The 21,739-nt window shown below is 32.6% G+C and overlaps 1 protein-coding gene across 5 annotated transcripts in view; it reads right to left on the bottom strand.

Moving 5' to 3' along the window:
- The window catches only part of MTMR6 (myotubularin related protein 6), a 53,841-nt gene that overhangs the window by 14,335 nt on the left and 17,767 nt on the right, over positions 1-21,739 (bottom strand). For 3 of the 5 annotated variants that reach the window (XM_074216195.1, XM_074216193.1, XM_074216194.1), the window contains exons 2-9: positions 20,799-20,915; positions 15,155-15,317; positions 13,433-13,590; positions 12,085-12,213; positions 6,000-6,134; positions 3,438-3,551; positions 2,119-2,251; positions 1,514-1,623 (exon numbers count right to left, since the gene is read on the bottom strand). In XM_074216195.1, the coding sequence (XP_074072296.1) occupies positions 1,514-1,623; positions 2,119-2,251; positions 3,438-3,551; positions 6,000-6,134; positions 12,085-12,213; positions 13,433-13,590; positions 15,155-15,317; positions 20,799-20,915 (1,059 nt within the window). The remainder of the gene's footprint in view (positions 1-1,513; positions 1,624-2,118; positions 2,252-3,437; positions 3,552-5,999; positions 6,135-12,084; positions 12,214-13,432; positions 13,591-15,154; positions 15,318-20,798; positions 20,916-21,739) is intronic. The other 2 variants (XM_074216196.1, XM_074216197.1) reach the window with 2 other exon arrangements.

Genomic DNA, 21,739 nt, shown 5'->3' with positions numbered 1-21,739 from the left:
TTATGAATCTGTTAGTTATTCCCAGAGGGTTTTTACTATTTTAATGTATAAAACCTTTTTTGTTTTTCCATAGCCTATAATGGTATGCTTATCTGTCTTTCATACTTACTGCAATAACTTTGCCCATATACAAATGCATTAGTAAAACTTTTTTAAAAAAATAGCTGAATACTCTTCAGAATCCTAAATCATCTCATATACATGAAAAGTTATTCAAAAGTAATGACACTGGGGCAGCTGAGTGGCACAGAGGACAGAATATCAGTCCTGGAGTCAGAAGGATCTGAGGCTGTGTGACCTGGGGCAAGTCACTTAATCCCATTGCCTTGCAAAAAAAAAAAGACAAAAACAAAAGTATTGAGACTTATTTTCAAGTGTGATTATGAAAAAAAAAAAGGAAAAATAAACAAAGCAGAAACATGCTGCATGGATAATTTTACACTAGCACTTAAAAATCAATTAAATAATTGTTTCAGGCCAAAATAAAAATAATGAATTTACTTTGAATGAATAAGAACAAATTGTGTGTAACAGGGAAAAAAACAATTAAATGTTAAACTTGGTATATTAAAAGGATACTTTTGCACCAAAGTAATATCAAGACCAGAGGGTTTTCATTTTTTTTAAACATGGAATACATAAGGCAATTAAGGAGAAAGCCAGGATGCACAAAGTAAAACTTTGTTACTAGATTTATATAAATAGATTAAAAAGGTCAGAGAGTACTACTGTGCTTGACAATAGTAGGTGTCTAATAAGTAGAGGATAGATTTACTCATTCATTTAACTTTGACCCAATGAATCTTTTCTTTATTATGCCAATATTTTAGTACACCGAACATTTATATTAGATAAAATGAGCTACATTAGTTAGATAAATCATTTTACTGATCAAACTTTGTTTTGGTCACTTTCCACTATTTCTAAAAATGAAATTCACCTCCTAACACAAAGCTCTGGTACCATCAAGGATATTATTTTTAAAGTGCCATCAGTTTTGAAGGGAATTAGCAAGTATTGGAATAAGCAAATAAAATTTACCCTGTAAAGATAGAGTAAATACTTTCTTAGTGACAACATTCATTTGGACATCTAAATTCCAATATTTATTTTAAAAATTAAACTCCTTTTAGAATAGTATCTTAGTCTTAATAAAGTTTGAAGACAACTAGATTATCAATACTTTGAAGTATTAGTATTATTTTGCTCCAAACAAACTAAATTAGATCATAAAAGGAAATCATACAGCTATCAAAGCATCTCATTTTGTTACTACAAAAACACAAGGTCAGGGGTAGCTAGGTGTCGCAGTGGATAGAGCACCAGCCCTGGAATCAGGAGTACCTGAGTTCAAATCCGACCTCAGACACTTAATAATTACCTAGCTGTGTGGTGGCAAGCCACTTAACCCCATTGCCTTGCAAAAACCTAAACAAAACAAAACAAAATGAAAATACAAAGTAAGGTAAGAGCTCTCTCCTCCTTGATTTAATTACAAAAGTAAAAAAGTTACTTTGGCTAAGAAGATAGCAGCATCCAGGACAGCTTTGATGTGGCGAAGCCATCCAGAACTCTCCAAACCAGAAAAGAAATCGTTCACAGAAAGACCCTTCGTCCCATTGACTGGAAAAGATTAAAGGCATGTTTATTAGAAATCTGGTAGAACTCTGACTTCTCTTATTCAAGTCTGGTAATGAAATAAAGTGACTATTTTTATTTTCATAGTGGAAAATGAATAATTATACAGGTACAACTATTATATAATACCATACCAAATAAATAGATATGATTTTCTGTGGAAAAATATTCATTCCTTTTTTTAATTTTAAAAACAACCAGTATCACTGGACCTGAAGCTAAAAGGGACCTAGAAATCATTTAATCTAATCCCTCAAGATATAAGTGAGGAAACTATTATAAAGTTTTAACCTATCTTATTAACTGAAATATACCTGAATTGTTTTGTATACCAATTCATAAACTTATAAAAGTAGCCTAATATTAAAAAGGAATAAAATATAATCACAGATTTTTACTGTTATACTTATTTTTAGAATAACTTTCTAGAAAAAATAATTATATAAAAGAATATTACTATGAAGAAGTAATAAATCATACCTTCTAATAATTTCTGCAAACTAGATCTCATCACATGAATATTTTCAATTCCAACAAACTGGAATCTAATGTTGGAATAGTTATCTTTATTTTCATAACCTTTTCCAGCTGCTCTGTTAGCCATAGCATTAAGCTAAAATATAAAAGAAAACAAAAAAAAATGGAACCAACATTTAGTTTTTGTTGTCTGCTTTCTTTTTAAAATTTTATTAAAAAATTTTCATGAAAGGATGCAAGCATGCCATTTTTAGCCAGAAGGTATTTAAACTTTCTTGTGTTAAATTTAATAAAAGTGATCAATTAAAACACCAAATGACTATTAAACAAATGGAAATGTTACTAATTTTTTCTTAAATGAAAAAAATCCTAATAAAAATACAAATCTTTTCAACAGAAATTCCAGATAAAAATCCCATATGTGAAATTAAGGGGGTTAAACACCCCATGACTGAGGACTGAACAGTTCAGACTTGAGTTGACTTATTGTTTAATATGCTAGTCAAATTTTTATAATATGTATTTTTCATGTATAGAGCAATTTTCACTTATCAGAATCACAATAATTAAATTGCTATACCTAAACATAAATATTTTTAATTCTTCTAAGCATTTTAAACATTGCATAATACAAAAGAAAAAAATTATTAAATTGACTTAAAATATTTACAAGATGCAATCTAAAAGGCCAAGAAAGAAGAAAGCTTAATCAATTATTTGATCTGGCTAATAGGCTGATAATCATTATTGTTATGTATGGCAGAACTATCCATTCACTGACTCATTGCATGTCATAACTGATATTTTTTAATGGTGTTACACATAAAAATCTTCTAAAATTATCACTACCTAGGCTAAAAACTTGACTAAACAAAACATTCAAAAGGAAAGTGTACTTTCTATCTAAAAACAAGTACACAGAGTTGATAAAGAAATTTACATGCTTAAAGAATAAATCACTCAAAATCTATTTTTTAATATTTTATATTATAATCAATTAACATATCTACTATGAGAGCTAGTTCTAATCAATGACTCCACCCATTAAACTAAACTAAAACTAAAGACTTTCTTATTATTAATGTCATCAACACTTTTGGTCCTAAAATAATAATTTTTTAAAAAGTCACTTTCACAAATTAGAAGCTTTATAAGTTTATGCATTTTCTTCCCTTTGATACTTAATAATAAACATTAAAATCAATTCATCTTCCTTTTCACCACCTCTTTTTCATTTGTAACAGTAAATTATGTCTAAAACAACTATCATTCCTTTCAAAAGCTGCCTAAAAATATACAGTCTTGGGCTCTAGATCGCTCACTCGCACTTTCTCATCGCTTTCTTTTATTTTCTCATCTCTCCAGATTTGTGAAGAAATCCTCACTACAATTCTGCCAGTGTCCTTTTTTGAAGCCCACCAGCTCTGCATACGGTGCTATAATAAAAATTGAAAGTAATATTAGGTATAACAATCTAATTGGAAAGTTAAAATTAATTCAATGTTCAGCACCTATTGTGAATTGATTTTAATTTTGCTTATTCTTAATAACCATGAAAAAAAGTTATTCAGGTGCCAAGTCTATGTATCAAAATTTAATGTTATAAGTAAGCAAAATGATGATTTATTGTACAATATTTTTTTTTAGGTTTTTGCAAGGCAAATTGGGTTAAGTGGCTTGCCCAAGGCCACATAGCTAGGTAATTATTAAGTGTCTGAGGAAGGATTTGAACTCAGGTACTCCTGACTCCAGGGCCAGTGCTCTACCCACTGCGCTACCTAGCCGACCCTTTACACTATTTTTTATTACTCTGCTTCAGATTTCCTAAAATAACTCTCTATCTATTTTCCTACATCTTTTAAATATAAATACTTCTCTCTATTTAAAGTTTACTATTTCATTGGTTAAGGAATTTCTCTAATTTGCACTACTAAAAAGGAAGACAAGATAGCCCCTATCTTCCAAAATATGCTTTGCACTCCCCTATATGGCAACATGCTAAAATTACAAATGTACATCATTAGCAAAATCTATTTTACATGGAAACTAAACCTCAATTCAAATCAACATTTTTTACACTGAAATATAAGTTAATTATCATTGTGTAAATGAATGTGCTTGAGTCAATCTCTATCAGTCAACTTCCCTACAATTAAGAAAAATTAGATAAAAATTTCTGATATTATGAAAATTCCTATCTAACAATGAATCATTGCTTATACTGTTTAAAGGTATATTTTTAGAATGCATTATTTTTACACAACAGACAATTTTTACTTATTACAATGGCAATTATTAAATTAGTACATAAATTAGATATACAAACATGCATAATAGAGTTGTGGAACCCATCAAACCAAATAATAACTTCTCATACAAAATTTCCATGAAAGAATATTAGAAATAACCAACCTTTCAAAGGTTCACAGGTTTCTTACACATACACCAAAATATAATCACTGTGCATTGCTAGGGAACTTGTTTTTATCCTGTGGTGCTACTCTGAACTAATATTCTGCAACACTGTTTAATATACTGTGATATATTTAATTTTATTCCCTATGAAGAGAAAAGGGTCAGAGAAGAAATGCAATTTTAAAGAGAATAAGGTTACTGTGTAAGCTGACTTTTTTTAATCCATAGTAAAATGTCTCATCCCTTTGACAAAAAAATAAAACTGTTACATATGCTCTGAATTCCAAACAAACAAAAAGCTACAGTTACATGCCCTACTCTATGACATCTTTAAAAATCAGATAAACAGTTGTTTTAAAAATACTTGGGCTCTGATATGTGGTTACTGTACCATTTCATAAGAATCACCAGTTAATTCAATAATGCAACAAAATAGTGCACTAAATTCACACTTTTGATTGAATTTTCCAAAATTATTTAATATTTTTTTTTTTTGCAAAGCAAATGGGGTTAGGTGGCTTGCCCAAGGCCACACAGCTTGGTAATTAAGTGTCTGAGACCGGATTCAAACCCAGGTACTCCTGATTCCAGGGCCGGTGCTTTATCCACTGTGCCACCTAGCCACCCCTAGATTTAATAATTTTTTAAACAAAAAATCACTTTTATAGAGTTAAGGTCTTTACTTTTTTTCAATATATGTTATAGGTTAGTCTCTCTAAAATTAGACTGTTTGATAAGATACTTAAGAAAGAATCGAAAGTATTGAAAACTCTTAGAAATTTAATCAAGGATACTTAAGGCCAATTTTGTTTTGCTCACTGTAATAAATCTTACCCATAAGTGATTATGTTATAGACTATAATTAACATATTATCTAAATGACTTTCCTTAAATATTATACTGTGTTATGCTTCTTATCTCAAATCCATAAAAAAAAAACTATCTGAAGACTAGCTTATATCTTATCCCATCCCAATTATTTATATATTTCTCCACCTTGGATTACTTCTATATTTTTTACATTTTTCACCAAAAAAAAAATCTTTAAAAGCCCCCTACATATGATGACTGTGTACTGTCTTTTTGCAGCTAATATCCACTCAAATACCAAACTTGGTATAATAACAAGCAACAAGACCAAAAACATTAATTCACATTCAAAGGTTAAAATACTTTATAACAATTTTTATTGTCACTACAAGTTTGAGATTTAAATATAAAAATGTGTGCTCTAGGGGGCAGCTAGGTGGCCAAATGGATAGACCACCGGCCCTGGAAGCAGGAGGACCTAGGTTCGAATCCAACCTCAGACACTTAATATTATCTAGCTGTGTGACCTTGGCCAGGTCACTTAGCCTTGCAAAAAACAAATAAAAAAAATATACACTCTTTTCACAACTCATACTTTAGCTGTTAGGAATACTTTATTTAAAAGATAAATACTATCCCACACTATTAGTAATACATACTTTAGGTCTGGTATCCATGACATACATATACCGATTCCTTGGGTTGGTTTTACTGATGGCTTCCAACATGTTTTCATCCTCCAGGCATCTGGCACTGAAACCTGAGAGAGGTTGACTGCATCTGCAAATAGCAGCCTAATTTTAAAAAAAAGGGGGAGGGGGGAATATAAATTCTCTGTCACTAAGATATGTTTTAGAAATACTGAAGAGGAAAAAGAAAAAAATATTTAATTTAAAAATGAGTTTGTAATTCTAAATGAAGGATATCAGTTTTAAGACACTGTTTCAAAGATGATTTGCAATATTTTGGCCTTCCCAAAGTCACTTTCTTAGGTGCCCAAAATATCCACTTCTTTATTTTTTCATAAGACTAGGTCTGAAGAAAATATTAAAATAATGTATACCCTAGCCTTCTCTCATTTTGGAGATAATTCTAGTTTATACCATTTAATAAAATAAAATAATGCACATAAAGTACCTTTATATACCTTCAAGTACTATATAAATGTGAGCTAGTATCACTGTTCTTGTCACTGTTACTATTATTATTACTACTCTCTAAATAAAGTCTGTCCATTTCAAATATGGGGAAAAGGTTAACTTTTATTTAGATATATTAGGAATATTGTCATGAGAAAGGAGTTTAATTATGAAAATCATAACCTATTCAATGTTGAGTTTTCTTTGTCAGGTACAAGATATTTGCATGCCAGTTATTTTTCATATATTTCATTTTTAATGGTAGACTTAACAACTTAGAAATATATAAGATTTTACGCTAGAAAAAGAAAAGAGAACAGCATACCCATTTTGATTCAAATGATGAAGCATAAGTTCTTTTCATTTTATTTTTCTTAGGTTTTTGCAAGGCAAACAGGGTTAAGTGGCTTGCCCAAGGCCACACAGCTAGGTAATTATTAAGTGTCTAAGACCGGATTTGAACCCAGGTACTCCTGACTCCAGGGCCGGTGCTTTATCTACTGAGCCACCTAGCCGCCCCAAAGCATAAGTTCTTACAAAAATTTTTGAATTTTGTCAGAAGTGTCCATTTTATTTCATGCAATATTGTCTATCATTTATTCATGAACTCTTCCCCTTTCCCCAGTGGTAAAAGAAAGCGGTGACTTAATATCTAGGTCATTTAGAGTTTAGCTTAGTGCACAGTTCAACAAACATTTATTAAGACCCTAAATATTTGTATTGACTAATATCCCTAATGAATATCAATGCAAAAATTTTAAGTAAAATCTCAACAGTAATGTATCACAAAGATTATTACAAATAGGCTAGATTTATACCAGCAATGCAAGACTGGCTCAAAACTAGGAAACTATAAATGACCATGTTATTAACAACAAAAATTATGGATCAACCGATACATAAAAAAGCTTTTGACAAGATATAATACCCATTCTTATTATGAACACAAGAAAGCATAATAATAAGCAGATCTTCTCTTAATAAGACTAGAAGAACTATCTATCTAAAACCAAGCGCCAGCATTATATATAATGGAGATAAATTAGAAGTCTTTCCATTAAGATAGATATTCTTGCTTTTTTAATCCCCTATTTTTACCATTATGATTCAAAATACTATATTTTATAGAGCCATGCTAGCTATAGCATAAGACAAGAAAATAAACTGAAGCACAGTGAAAAAGGAAATGAAGATGACAGTTTTAAAGATGATAGTTTAGAGAACTTTAGAAGAGTCAACCAAAAATTTAATTAATTTCAACAGTTATAGGAAATAAAATAAACCCATCAAAATTATCAGCATGTTTGCATATTACCAATAAATTGCATCAGGAGGAAATATTGGGAGTTTACCACCCAAGATTATACAAAATAACTAAATGAACACAATCACAAAGCATCCTTTACTTAAATAAGGACATCTCTAAAAAAAGCAGAGAAATATTAATCACTTATGGGTAGGCCAAGACAATATAATAAAAATGATAACTGGAAGAACAAAAGATCAAGACCATCAAGAGAATTAATAGGAAAAAAAGTTAAAGACTTGCCCATACTAGATCTCAATCTGTATTATAAAGTGGTAATCATCAAAACAATCTGCTACTGGCTAAGAAGTAGAGTGGCAGATTAGTGGACTAGATTAGGTACACAAGACAGTGTTTGATAAACTCAAAAACATACTTTTAGGACAAGAACTCACTTGGTGACAAAAATTGCTGGGAAAACTGGAAAACAGTATGACAGAAACTTAACTAGATCAACATCTCCATATCATATACACCAAGATAAGATTAAAATGGATGCATGATTTAGAAAATAGTTTGCCTGTCAAAAATCTATGGAGAAGGGCGGCTAGGTGGCGCAGTAGATAAGCACTGGCCCTGGAGTCAGGAGTACCTGGGTTCAAATCCGGTCTCAGACACTTAATAATTACCTAGCTGTGTGGCCTTGGGCAAGCCACTTAAACCCATTTGCCTTGCAAAAAAATAAAAACCTAAAAAAAAAAAAGTAAATGTTAGGGGCAGCTAAGTAGCATAGTGAATAGAGCACTGGCCCTAGAGTCAGGAGGATCTGAGTTCAAATCCGACCTCAGACACTTACTAATTACTTAGTTGTGTGATCTTGGGCAAATCACTTAACCCCAATGCTTTGCAAAAGAAAGAAAATGATTGTTAAAAATTGTCTTTATGTGTAAGTATATATATTTTTAATGAAGAAGATGATTTCAGAGAAATGTAGGAAAACTTGTATGAACTAATGCAGAGTGAAGTAGAAAATTTATTTAAGGACAACAATATTTTAAAGATAAATAACTGAAAAATTTAGGAACTGATTAACAAGATTCCAGAGAATTTATGAAGAAACATGCTATTCACTTCGTGATAAAGAGGTGACAGATTCAGAATATATTTTGAGATAATGTAAAAATTTTTTAAACATAGTCAATGATAGAATTGTTCTGCCCGACTAGGGGGTTATCTTTCTTACTCTTTCAAGGGGGGGGGCGGAGAGAAAGAAGATGTTCCTGGGAAGTAAAAAACCTATTATATGCTAGATATTGTACTAGGAACTAGTGATACAAAAACAAAAATAAAAGTCCCTGCTCTCAAGGAGTTTACATTATATTAAGGGAGTTAACACATAAGTACATACAAAAAATAAAATAAACAAAACAAAATAAAAGATATAAAAATATTTATATAAAACATAAAATAAATAGAAGACAGAAATATACAAGAAAAGGACAAAGGTTTTTTGTAGGAGGAGTGTTTGAGCAGGGAAAGCATTCCAGACATGGAGGATGACCAGTATAAAGGTCTAGAGATAGGAGAGAGGGAGTGTTCTGTTTAAGGAACAGCAAGAGGGCCAGTTTAGATGAACTGAAGAGTATGAGGTGAATAGTAGTATAAAATTATGCTGGAAAGGTAATTTGGAGAAAAATTTTGAAGGACTTTAGAAGTCAAAAAGAGTTTAAATTTTATCCTATAATCAAAGAGTCACTGGAATATACTGAATTAGGAAAATGATATGGCTAGATCTATGCTTAAAAAAATCATTTTGGCAGCAATGAAAAGAATGAATTGGAGTGGGGGAAAAAACTTGAAGCAAAAAGACCATTTAAGAAGCTATTACTAATCCCATGCCCCACATAAACCCATGTCCCATAAAAACAAAAACCAAAAAATAAATATGCCAGGCAAGAAATGAACTAATGTGATAAATGTCTGAGTAATGAGACAAGAAAAGATGAGAGATGTTATAGAGGTAAACAAGAATTAGCAACTCATGAGAGATCTGAGAAAAGGGAGAGTGAGTAGTTATATATGACAATGAGAAGTCTAAAAGGATACTACAATTTCCTAGTTTGCCTATTAACTACTTAACCACTCTTCAGTCTCCTTTTTGGTTCATTATCCATATCATAAGACTCCTAACTAACTGACAGTTTTCCTCAAGACCGTGTATTGGAGCTCTCTACTTTATTAGCTGCCCTGAAATGTTTCAACTCCAAGATGCCCCTCTCAAAAAAGGTCCCATCACTTTTAAACTTAGCATCCTACTAATTCAAGCCTTGATCAATTCCATCTCCTTGAGTCTCTTTTCCCCTTAGTTTGGAGGGCTGAGTTCCCAAACTCCTCCCAATGCCTTCCTTTAGAGGGGGCAGAAACTGGACTTTTAAATCACCCTAACTTTGCATCTGCCATCCTGCTTGGCTTCAAGAACAGGATTCTCATGCACTAGGACTCCCTGATTATCCCATCTCAACTTCCTTTTTCCCCCAGCCCCCATTTCCTATCTCCTTTTGTGTGCTGTCTCCCCCTTCAGATTATAAACTTGTTGATGGGGGCAGCTACGTGGTACAGTGGATAGAGCATGGGCCCTGGAATCAGGAGGACCTGAGTTCAAATCCAGCCTCAGACACTTAATAATTACCTAGCTGTGTGACTTTGAGCAAGTCACTTAACCCCATTGCCTTGTAAAAAAAAATAAAAATAAACAAACTTGTTGAGGGCACAAACTGTCTTTCTTTTATTAGAGCAGCCATCACATGTCATAGGTACTTAATAAATGTTTATTGAATTGGATGGATTTATTGGAAAATTTTTTCTCCTTCTACACTTTTGGTAACCTCACTAGTTCCCATTTAACTATTATTTCTATGTAGATAACTCCAAGCTCGCTCTCTCTCTCTCTCTCTCTCTCTCTCTCTCTCTCTCTCTCTCTCTCTGTATATATATATATATATATATATATATATATATATATATATCTAGACTTGAGTCCTGCATCTTCAATTGTCTACTGAATATTTCAAACTATATGTCCCAGAAACATATATACTCAATATGTTCAAAACAGAATTCATCATCCTTCCCCAAGAACTTTTCCATCATAAATTTTTCATATTTCTGAAGGCACCATCACTTCCTAGTTATTAGTTCCTATCCATTATCTCACTTGCCTTCATCCTGTATATCCAAATATTTGTGAATCTTGCCATTTTGACTTTTACCATCTCTCACATCCAAAACCCTTCTCTGTACTTACACACTACCTTCTTAAATTCAGGCTTTCAGCAACTCTTACATATTGAAAGTGTTCTAATTGGTTTCCCTCTTTTGTCTGGCTTTGAAAACCCTATACAACTGTACCCAACCTATCTTTTCAGGTTTGTTGGACACCACTTTTCCCTCCCACACTCCTCAATACAGCCAAACTGACTTTCTCTCTATTGCTCACTCAACACTCTGTCTTTCATCTCTATACTTTTGCAAAGGTCATCCTATCTGCACTGTGTGTCTTTATATTCACCTCAGTCAAATCCTTATTTCAAGAAGCAGCTCAAGCACCATCTTCTGTATGAAATAAGCACATTCTGAGCCTCTACAACAATGACTGCCCTCCTTCCAAAACTGTCTTGCATTTAGCTATTTTGTATATAATTAAATTTAAGATAATGAATTCTGATGAGCTCTCCCTGGGACTTTCAGTTAGAAATATCCAAAAGACAGTTGGTGTTGCAAGAGCATATGGATATTTCAAAATCTACCTACAACTCAAAAGAGATATGTAAGCTCATTTATCTGGAAATCATTCCAATGATGCACATCAAAAGCCAGAAAGGCTTGCCTGACCATCCTGGATAGCTCTTGTCCATGTCCTCTTAGAAGTTCACTGGGTGAGGGTGGAGGGGGAGTCCTTAAACCTCCTCTGGAAGCCTATATTTCCTTACCTGTAAAAATTTATGACATTAGAAATTTAAATGACTAGATGCCTAATTTGTCTGTTTTACTCAAAAGTTTTAAAAACTTAATAAAGTGGGGGAAGCTAGTGGCACAATGGAAAGAGCACTGGTCCTGGAGTCAGGAGGACCTGAGTTCAAATCCATCCTCAGATATCTAATACTTAGTTGTGTTACCTTGGGTAAGTCACTTAACCCTTGCAAAAACCAAAAACAAACAAAAACTTAATTAAAAAAAATGAAACCTGGTTTCTCTTTTCAACAAAAGCATTAAAATACTGTTTTTACACTAATTTTCTATCACTTTGAGTTGGGAAAGCAAACTGTAATATAATTAAAAGAAAAGGAAAGAGTTTTGTACCTCTTTATCCTGATGATAATATGACAATACTGGGAATCTTCCTTTGCTTCGGAACTTGGAACTACCAACAACTGTTGCTGTATTTACTGACTCAGGAACATAAAGGTCTATGGGATAGGTTTCACAAATCTGCAATAGAGCAACTAAATTTAAACATTTGATAGATATTCCAAAAATAATCTAGTTAAAAGCTACCCATAGAAAACTTTGCACATAGATGTTAACTTTTAAAAGTTATCTGATCCCCTTTGCAAAATATCCTCAAACACTAATAATCAGAAAATAAATCCATCAGAGCATCACTTTACTTTTATCAAACTAGAAAAGTGTCTCAAAAATAGAACTTTTAGAAAAGCTATAGAAAGACAGGTGTTCTAATTTACTGACAGTAGAGATATAAATTGGTTCAACTCTCTGAAAGACAATTTGGAATTATATAAAGAGTTTAAATTGTCTATTCCTCTTAACCCTGAGAGTCTACTATTGGAACTATATCTCAAGAAGGTTATTCACAGTAAGAAAAAATACATCTATACAAAAATGCTTTCAACATTACATGTTCCCAAACAAAATATGTGCCCCCACAATTAAGAAAAGACTAAATAAATGATAAATATGAAGAATTCAGAAAAACATGGGAAGATTTTTTTATGAACTGATAAGAACAAAAAAATTCAATACACATAACTACAATATAAAGTCAACAGAGAGATTAAAAACTTCAAACAAACAAAATGATCTATCTCATTTCCATAGTGTAAAAGTTATAGAATATTTTTGTCCTTTTTCTCTTACCAACTGATTAAACAGTGGCAGCAAGGCATCCTGGGAATGTACCATCAATAAAAATATTTTAATCTTAAAAATAAAAGATGTTAGATAAAGTGTTGAAGGAGGCAGTTCCAAATTGATAATATTAGGTTATAAATGAGTAACCAGGGGCAACTAGGTGGTGCAGTGGATAGAGGTACCAGCCCTGGAGTCAGGAGAACCTGAGTTCAAATCCAGTTCAGACACTTAATAATTACCTAGTTGTAAGACCTTGGGCAAGTCACTTAACCCCACTGCCTTGAAAAAAATGAAAATAAAAAAATAAATGAATAACCAGCCCAACAACCTTTTAAAGCAGGCTTCTTGACATTACAATAGTTTTGGTTACAATACATTAAATAATGTATTACAAAATGTGACTGGTTGAAGCAACTTTACAGAGTGGGTGGCTATACTTAAAATATAAACAAATCTTACCATACTATTCTCTGATTCTTTCCCTTCTCCCTCCCTAAGAGCTGCTCTTCCACTGCCTCCCCAAAGACTAATCTCTCAGGAAAAATTTACTCAGATTTACCTGGTAGTTTCTATTTGCATCGAATAAGTGCCATTTTGAATTGAGAACTCCCATTCTTCTATATTCGTCTGCCAAGTTAATACATTGCCAACCCTGCTCTCGTTCAGACTCATTTTGTTTAGGATTGTAAGAAAATGCATAGAGGTCTTCATGTTTTGCTATTTTAAAAAATATATAAATGTTAGAATAATCATCAGAAAAATAATTACATTTTCAAATCAGTAAGATGATTTTTTGTAGGGGTTTTCATAATTAAAAAAATCTCCATAGAGAAGTCCACTGCCATTTAAACATAATCTTATTCTTAAGTTTCTTTGATTCAACTATGTTTATGTAATTGACTAAAAATATATGTAACAACTTATAAATTGTTTTAAAATATCGCCTAACAACCCAGGATAAAATTTAGCTAACAAGAAAACTTTAGAAAGATGAATAATATAGTATACCATACGTTCAATTTCTCTATTAAACCATTTTTTAATTAAAAAATATTTTAAGCAACTAAGAACACTGACAAGCTACCTATCTTATCTGCCCACCTACCATCTCACCCAAATGAGGTAAAATGCGTTCATGCAGCGGGAACAGTAGTACTGTAACATCCCACTCCCCCTCAAAAAAACTGAAAATAGCAATTGATTGAGAAGGTACCTCCCCTAAAGGAAGTGGTAAACAAGGAGAAAGATACCGTAATGATTCAGAGGTTCACAAACTAAAAACAGCAAAAGCTGGAGGAAGCCCAAAAGAGCATAGCTATCCAGTCAGTAGCCACACAGTGCTACCAGAGACAGATTTAACATAATAACCTAGGCAATGCCATGGGGAGAGGGAAAGGAAGGAAATAGAATCAGAGAAGAACACAGGAATATAAAACTACCAGTTCATTCTAAAAAGCTAGATTTGAGCAGTCTGGGCCTTTTTTTAAGTACCTAAGATCTAAGTATTCAATCTTGGTTCTGGGGGATATAAATATGATACAACTCCCAGATCCAATTAGAAGAGAGAGAGGCATTAAGATTACCAAAGCTAAAAAAGTGATTAAAGAGCACTCCCTGTGCTTCCTATGGGTCACCTTTCTCTGTTAAAAATATTAAGATCAGGGGTGGCTAGGTGGCTCAGTGGATAGAGCACTGGCCTTGGAGTCAAGAGTACCTGAGCTCAAATCCAGCCTCAGACATTTAATAATTACATAGCCGTGTGGCCTTGGGCAAGCCACTTAACCCCACTGCCTTGAAAAATCTTAAAAAAAAATATATTAAGATCCCTCCTTTTGTCTATTTCAAACAACCACTCTCTCTCCTACACACACACACACACACACACACACAAACACACAGATAGCCAAGGCAGACTGTTTATTCCCTTTTCCAGAAGGAACTGTCCACAATGCTAACTGTCCACTGAGAACTGTTTCATATATGAAGACCATTTAAAATTTGTTACTGATCTATTCACTCCCGGTATCCTCCCAAAGCACTCAACTTGAATCTGCAAAAAATATTATTTCTTTATATTTTAGTTATTTAGATCATCTCTCTAGGCTTTACTCTAATTCACATTGGAATTTAACTGACTGTCCCTTAGGTTATAATGATTTTCTAAGAATATTTATAAGAACCTTAACTTTATTCATAAAGTCAAACTAATAATAAATATCACATTAAATACTCTATTCCAAAAGTGACTCAGTGATCTCTTGAATCTAAGTAAGTGTCATACCTTGTCTTGAGAGTTGTAATAAAGAGTTATAAATATCGTGGCAATCTCTTTCCCTTGGAACAATGAAGTGCACTATCCTGAAGTTCTTACACTGAATCACAAGGGGACATCCAGAAGTGGTCAAAGCAAGTTTCTCTACTGCAGCAATGTGATGATGCAATATCTATAGCAAATATGAAATAGATCAGTGAAGAGGTTCAATTCATCTATCTTTACAGTAATGCATAAGTTAATATTGCTAAAATATTATATTGAAATCAAAGGGCAAAAATATATACCAAAATTCAAAAGAAATCCATAATATTTTATTTACTCAAATGCCTATTAAAAGACAGTAATCATCAGAAGATGGTTGGTCCTCTCATAGGATTTTGTTTCATAATTCTCTAATATACTTGACATGTAATATTGTATATTTCAGTTTTCAGTGTTTATACATTATCCCTTCCTATACAGTAAACTCTGAGGAAAAGGATCTTGTTTTATCTAACCTTTGCATGTCCTCTAGAGACTACCACACATTATAATAAATATTTGTTATATGAATGAATACTGTTATCAAATATAAATATAAGCACACAAGAGAAAGGCTCTATAGACAAAAGATAAAAGATCCAAATCTGTTTAGACATATTCTGATTCACATAGCTCAGTTTTAATAATAATTAAAGAATGCTGAGTTTATTCATGCAGATCTATATATGAGACTTCACACCTTAAAGGTAATTTTATGACTGCTATTTTTACTTTCTATTAAAAAGATACTACTTTCCAATAATGCCTTTCATCTCCATAGTACTTTATATTTTGTAAAATACTTTCCCCACAAATTATCTTATTTGGTTCTCACAATAAGCCAGGTGAAACAGTCAGATTTGTTCCAGGTCAGACAGCAAATAAAAGCTGGAATTAGAACCATGACTCCAAGGTTACAATATTGAGTTTCCCTTTCTTTATAATTTTCTTTTCTTTTTTGTACAAAATGCCTACAAATTTACAACAAAATGACAACAAATAATCACCTCAATATAATCTGATCAAAATAGTAGTGATCGTAACAAACAAAAAATGATCTCAGAGACCATTTCCCTTATTTCACAGATGAAGAAACTGAGTTCCACAGAAATTAAGTGACTTCCCAAAGTTATACAGGTAGTTAACAACAGAGTAAGGATTTGAATCCAAATCTTCTGACTTCTAGTTGAGCACTTTACACTGTACCACAATGTCTCAATGGTTAGATCAAAAAGTTACACCCCGAAAAACCACACAGCACTCCCAGAAATTTTACTTGAATTAGGGGAAATCCTCTACCTCAAAGATAGACTATTTTATTTTTTGATAGCTCTAACTATTAAGTATTTTAGGTCATTAAACCTAAATTTATTCCTTTATCATTCTCTCCCCTTTTCTCCTATTTTGGTCCTCTAGAGCCAAGCATGACAGGTTGAACACCTTTGACATAGGAGAGCTGTTCTACTTCACAATTCTTGTTAGGTTTTTGCAAGGCAGTTGGGAAGGGGGGCGTTAAGTGATGTGCCCAAGGTCACACAGCTAGAAAATTATTAAGTCTGAGGGCAGATTTGAACTCAGGTCCTCCTGACTCCAGGGCCAATGCTCTATTCAAGGTGACACCTAGCTGCCCCCAAAGCTGTTCTACTTCAATCTAATGATCATTTCTTCCTTTGGTCTTGTCTATGTCAGGCTAAGTATCCCCATTTATTTCAACCAATGCTCACAAAAAGCTCTCAAGACCCATCAACATGCTAGTTGCCATTAGATGCTATTCAGATTTAAGATGTGATATTCAGAACTCAACATAATATTCTAAATATGACCTATTTGGGGCAGAATGTATTGGTCATGAACATCTCATCTCTTAAGATTAGCATTATATATATGTTATGTAGAGACTAATGTGAAGTTTAAAAAATAGGAATAATGATCACTTTAGAAAAGAGATAAATTTATTATACTTAGGAATCAATTCAAAAAAAGGCAGCACATTAGAAATTTATTCATTACCAGGAGATTTTTTCAAATTAAAATAGTTAAATGAAAAATGTTTAGTCAACTAGACAAATATTAGTATACAGTAAGATTAGAACTAAATGGTAGTATTACATGTGGCTGGTGTTTTTAACTTTTGAGTTTTAAAAAACATGTTTAAACTGAGCTTCTGAAACTAGCTAAATGGTAATAAACAGGTTACTTATACTCTCAGTAATTCAAACATATCTAGAGAATTGTAAGTTACATATATTCTGATTCAGAGTGCTTGGGGCAGCTAGGTGGTGCAGTGGATAGAGCACTGGCCTTGGAGTCAGGAGTACCTGAGTTCAAATCCGACCTCAGACACTTAATGAGCTGTGTGGCCTTTGGCAAGCCACTTAACCCCATTGCCTTGCAAAAAAAACCCTAAAAAAAAAAAAAACTAGAATGTTCTACAACAATAAAATCACAAGCCCAGATATACCCCATAGCCCTAAAAAAAGACCAGAAGCATCTAACTCTTAAAAAATGTCAGTCATAGGTCATTCCCCAATTGATAAATGGTAAAAGGATATGAAAGGACAATTCTCAGATGAAGAAATTAAAGCAAATCCATAGTCAAATGAAAAAAAATTCTCTAAATCATTAAGAGAAATATAAATTAAAACAATTCAAGATACATCTTCACCACTATCAAATTGATCAATATTACTATAAAGGAAAATGATCAACATTAGAGAGGATGTGGGAAAACTGGGACACTACTGCATTCTTGGTGGAGTAGTGAAATGATCCAACCTTACTAGAGAGCAATTTGGAATTATGTCTAAAAGGCAATAAAAATTGTGCATACCCTTTCATCCTGCAATGCCACTACTGTATTCCAAAGAGTCCACAAAAAAGGGTAAAAAACTGACATGTACAAAAATATTCATAGCAGCTCTTTTTGTAGGAGAAAAAAATTAGAAATTGAGGGAATGCCCATCAATTGGGAAACAGCTGAACAAATTGTGAATATGAATGGGATGGAACACAATTTCTATAAGAAATTATGAGGGACTTCAGAATAGCTTGGAAAGACTTGCATGAACTAATCCTGAGGGAAGTGAGCAGAACCAGCAGAACATTGTACACATTAACAGCAACAGTGGGTAATAATCAACTGTGATGGACTTGCTCATCTCAGCAGTACAATAATCAAACACAATTCGTAAAGATTTGTGATGGAAAATATTCATATTCAGAGAAGGAACTATGGAGTTTAAATGTAGATCAAAGCTTATTATCTTCAATTTTTAAAAACTGTCTTATGTATCTTTTTTTATCTCTGATGTTTTTCCTCTTTTGATTTGATTCTTCTTTTACAATATGATTAATATAGATAAATAATTTAACATAGTTACACACATTAATATATTGTTTTCTGTCAGGGAAAGAAAAAGAGGGAAGGAGAAAAATGTGAAACTCAAAACCTTACCAAAAAATGATTGTTGAAAACCATCTTTGTGTGTAGTTGGAAAAATGAATAAATAAAATATTTTGGAAAAAAAGTCAATCATCATGATGAATATAACTGTACTCTTACAGTTTACAAAATGCTCTTCTCCCTACAATCTTATAAAATGGAAATAATTTGTAAAGATCAATAGATGTTTTATTTAACACTTTAAAAGTTTATAAAGAACAATCCTTAAAACAACAGTGAAATTTCAACTCACACTTAAGAGTTCAGATTTACAAAGCACTTCCTCCATAACAACTGTAGGAGGTATTATCCTCACTTTATAAAGGAAGAATCTGAAATTAAGAGACATGCCTATATCAAATTGTTTACCATTTTAAGAAGGAAAGGGAAGAAGAGAGAAAAATCTGGAACTCAAAATTTTGTATAAGTGAATGATAAAAATAATCTTCATGTATATGATTGGGGAAAAATACTATTAGAAATGCAATTGGGGAATGGTTAAACAAGTTATGGTATATTAATATTATGAAATACTATTGTTCTATATGAAATTATAAATGGTCAGACTCTAGAGAAGCATGGAATGAATTACAGGATCACAACATTGTGAGATGCTGCTGCTCTCTGCAGTTCAGAGAGCTAGGACAACCCTATTAGACCAGCTCTGGACAATGCTTTGGACAATCCAGAGAAAGAACAAAACAAAAAATTCTTCAGAATCTGATGAACACTATATGCACTTTTTAAAAATTTTTTTATGTATTTCTTTCCCTTAATCCTAATTTCTAATACCAAAAATGACTAATCTGTAAAAATGTTTAACACCAATTTTCATATACAATATTAACCTGACTGTTCGCCACTGAGGGAAAGTAGGGTAGAAAGGAAATTTTATAACTTAAGCAAAGGTATATGGATAAATGTTGAAAAACTTTCAATACCATGTATTTGGAAAAATAAAATATCAATTAAAAAAAATTTTTAAATACTATTAGAAATGGAACATGGATATAAGTCAAGACATAGACTAATTAGCAAAATGTTCCAAAGGAGTTTGTCATTTAAAATAAACAACCTCAGTTATCAATGATCATTCATGGGGTGGCTAGGTGGCGTAGTGGATAAAGCACAGGCCTTGGAGTCAGGAGTACTTGGGTTCAAATCTGGTCTCAGACACTTAATAATTACCTAGCCGTGTGGCCTTGGGCAAGCCACTTAACCCCATTTGCTTTGCAAAAAACCTAAAAAAAAAAAAAATCAATGATCATTCATTATAAAGCAATCCATTAGATTACGTATTCCTTTAGGGTAGGGATTCTCTTTGGCTTCTTTATTGTATCTCCAGTGCTTACTCCAGTACCTGAAATATGGTAGGTTCTCCATAAATGTTTATTCAATTGAAAATGACATTTTTCTTTTTTTCTTTTGGATAAATTTTATTAAGGTACTTTTTAATAAGATGATATTTATTGTTGCTTTTGTTATTCATTCTTGAAGAAGACCATGACATTCAGGGACATAATGCCATAACAAGCACACGAGTTGGATCTTAGTGAGGGGGTGCTGTGCTAAGTTACCAGCCCCACTTTCTCCTCCAGAGACATCTGAGAACAGTGGCCAGATATGGAACAGAATGAGTGGAGATGGCCCTGAATGAAGGAGACCTTGAATATTTAAAAGTGAACTGTATGAGCAAAGTAATGCTTAAAGTGCACATGCTATAATATTTCATTTATAAAATTTTTCAGCAATATGAAAAAAGAGATCAAATGTTTAAGGTCTTTAAGATATAAAAATTACCGCTAAATGGTTTTATAAACAGAATTGATTCTTTTCACCTCTGAGGATCTCTCTTTACTCACCTGTAAAAATAAAAGGTCTAGACTAGATGATCTTAAAACCTCTTCAAGTACTAAATATATAAGTAATCAGAGAAAAGCAGTTTTTTAAAAGATTGTTTCTACATTCATGTCATAAAATTTCCTGCTGTAAGAAATCCCATATTTATCAGGAAATAAGCTAGAAGAAGTCCATTTGCTGTTAATATACTTTTCATTATAAAAAGATATCTTTAAAAGAAAATGTCAATCATTAAAATTTTTAAGGACATAGTCAAAGGACATAATCAATGCTGGGGCATGATGATTGTTACTATGCAGCTTAGCAGTACAACTAGAAAATCCTTACCCAAGTTTCTTTCTGAAGAGAATCTATAAATAATAGATGTGTTGCTGTAAGGTAAAGTGTTCCTGTTAATGACTTGTTGCTTGTGCTGAACCGGTCAAGTAATTTTACATGTTCAACCTGAAAGAAAACAGCATATAATTTTAATTTCAAAAACTGTACAAATGCTCTCCATTATTCAATTTAACAAACATTTTTTCATTTCAACCAAAGTTCATTATTAGCATGGCATAGCACTAGGCTCAGAAAATATAAAAAATGACAGGAGTACACATATCCATAAGGAAAATAAGATATGTATACACAAAAGTTTAATAAAATACAAAGTATCTCAAAAGTCTTAAAGAATTCAACTTTTAATACTTAAAACTTCACTAAAAACCTTAGGGACACAATGAATTGAAATGTGTGTCAAAGAAGAAACAGGGACAAAATGCTACAAGAAAACTTTCAGCTGAGTTGATCAGGAAGGCTTTATCCAAGAGGAAGAAGCATATCTGGGCCCTAAAATAAGAGAACGATTTCAACAAGTGGAGAAGAATAGGGTGAGTAAAGGTAAGTAAGGATGCAAAATACAAGTTAAGACAGAAATAATTAGTGCAGTTTGGCTGACATATAAAGTGATTAAAATAAAGCTGGGAAGGAAAATTTAAAACCAGATTCTTGAGGTCCTTAAGTGCCTGGCTAAGTAGTTTGGAATTCGTTCTGTAATCAAATAAGAGCAAATGAAGGTTTTGAGCATGGGAGTGAGAGTAGAGCAGTACAGTAGAGGTCACATGAGGATAGACTGGACCCCAACAAACCAGAAGCAGGTCTTGGGAGCCACTGAATCAGCAGCAACACTGTTTCCAGAGCTCTCAGCCTACAGACAGTAAAGGGAATGGATGAACTATTCAAAAGGAAATAGCAGTGGTCTCCTTGATAGCACTGAGACAGGCCTCTGT

The sequence above is a fragment of the Macrotis lagotis genome, chromosome 1 (assembly GCF_037893015.1).
Source record: "Macrotis lagotis isolate mMagLag1 chromosome 1, bilby.v1.9.chrom.fasta, whole genome shotgun sequence".
NCBI classification, from domain to species: domain Eukaryota; kingdom Metazoa; phylum Chordata; class Mammalia; order Peramelemorphia; family Peramelidae; genus Macrotis; species Macrotis lagotis.
The sequence above is the reverse complement of the archived record's forward strand: the minus strand, read 5'-3'. Positions and strand labels throughout refer to the sequence as shown.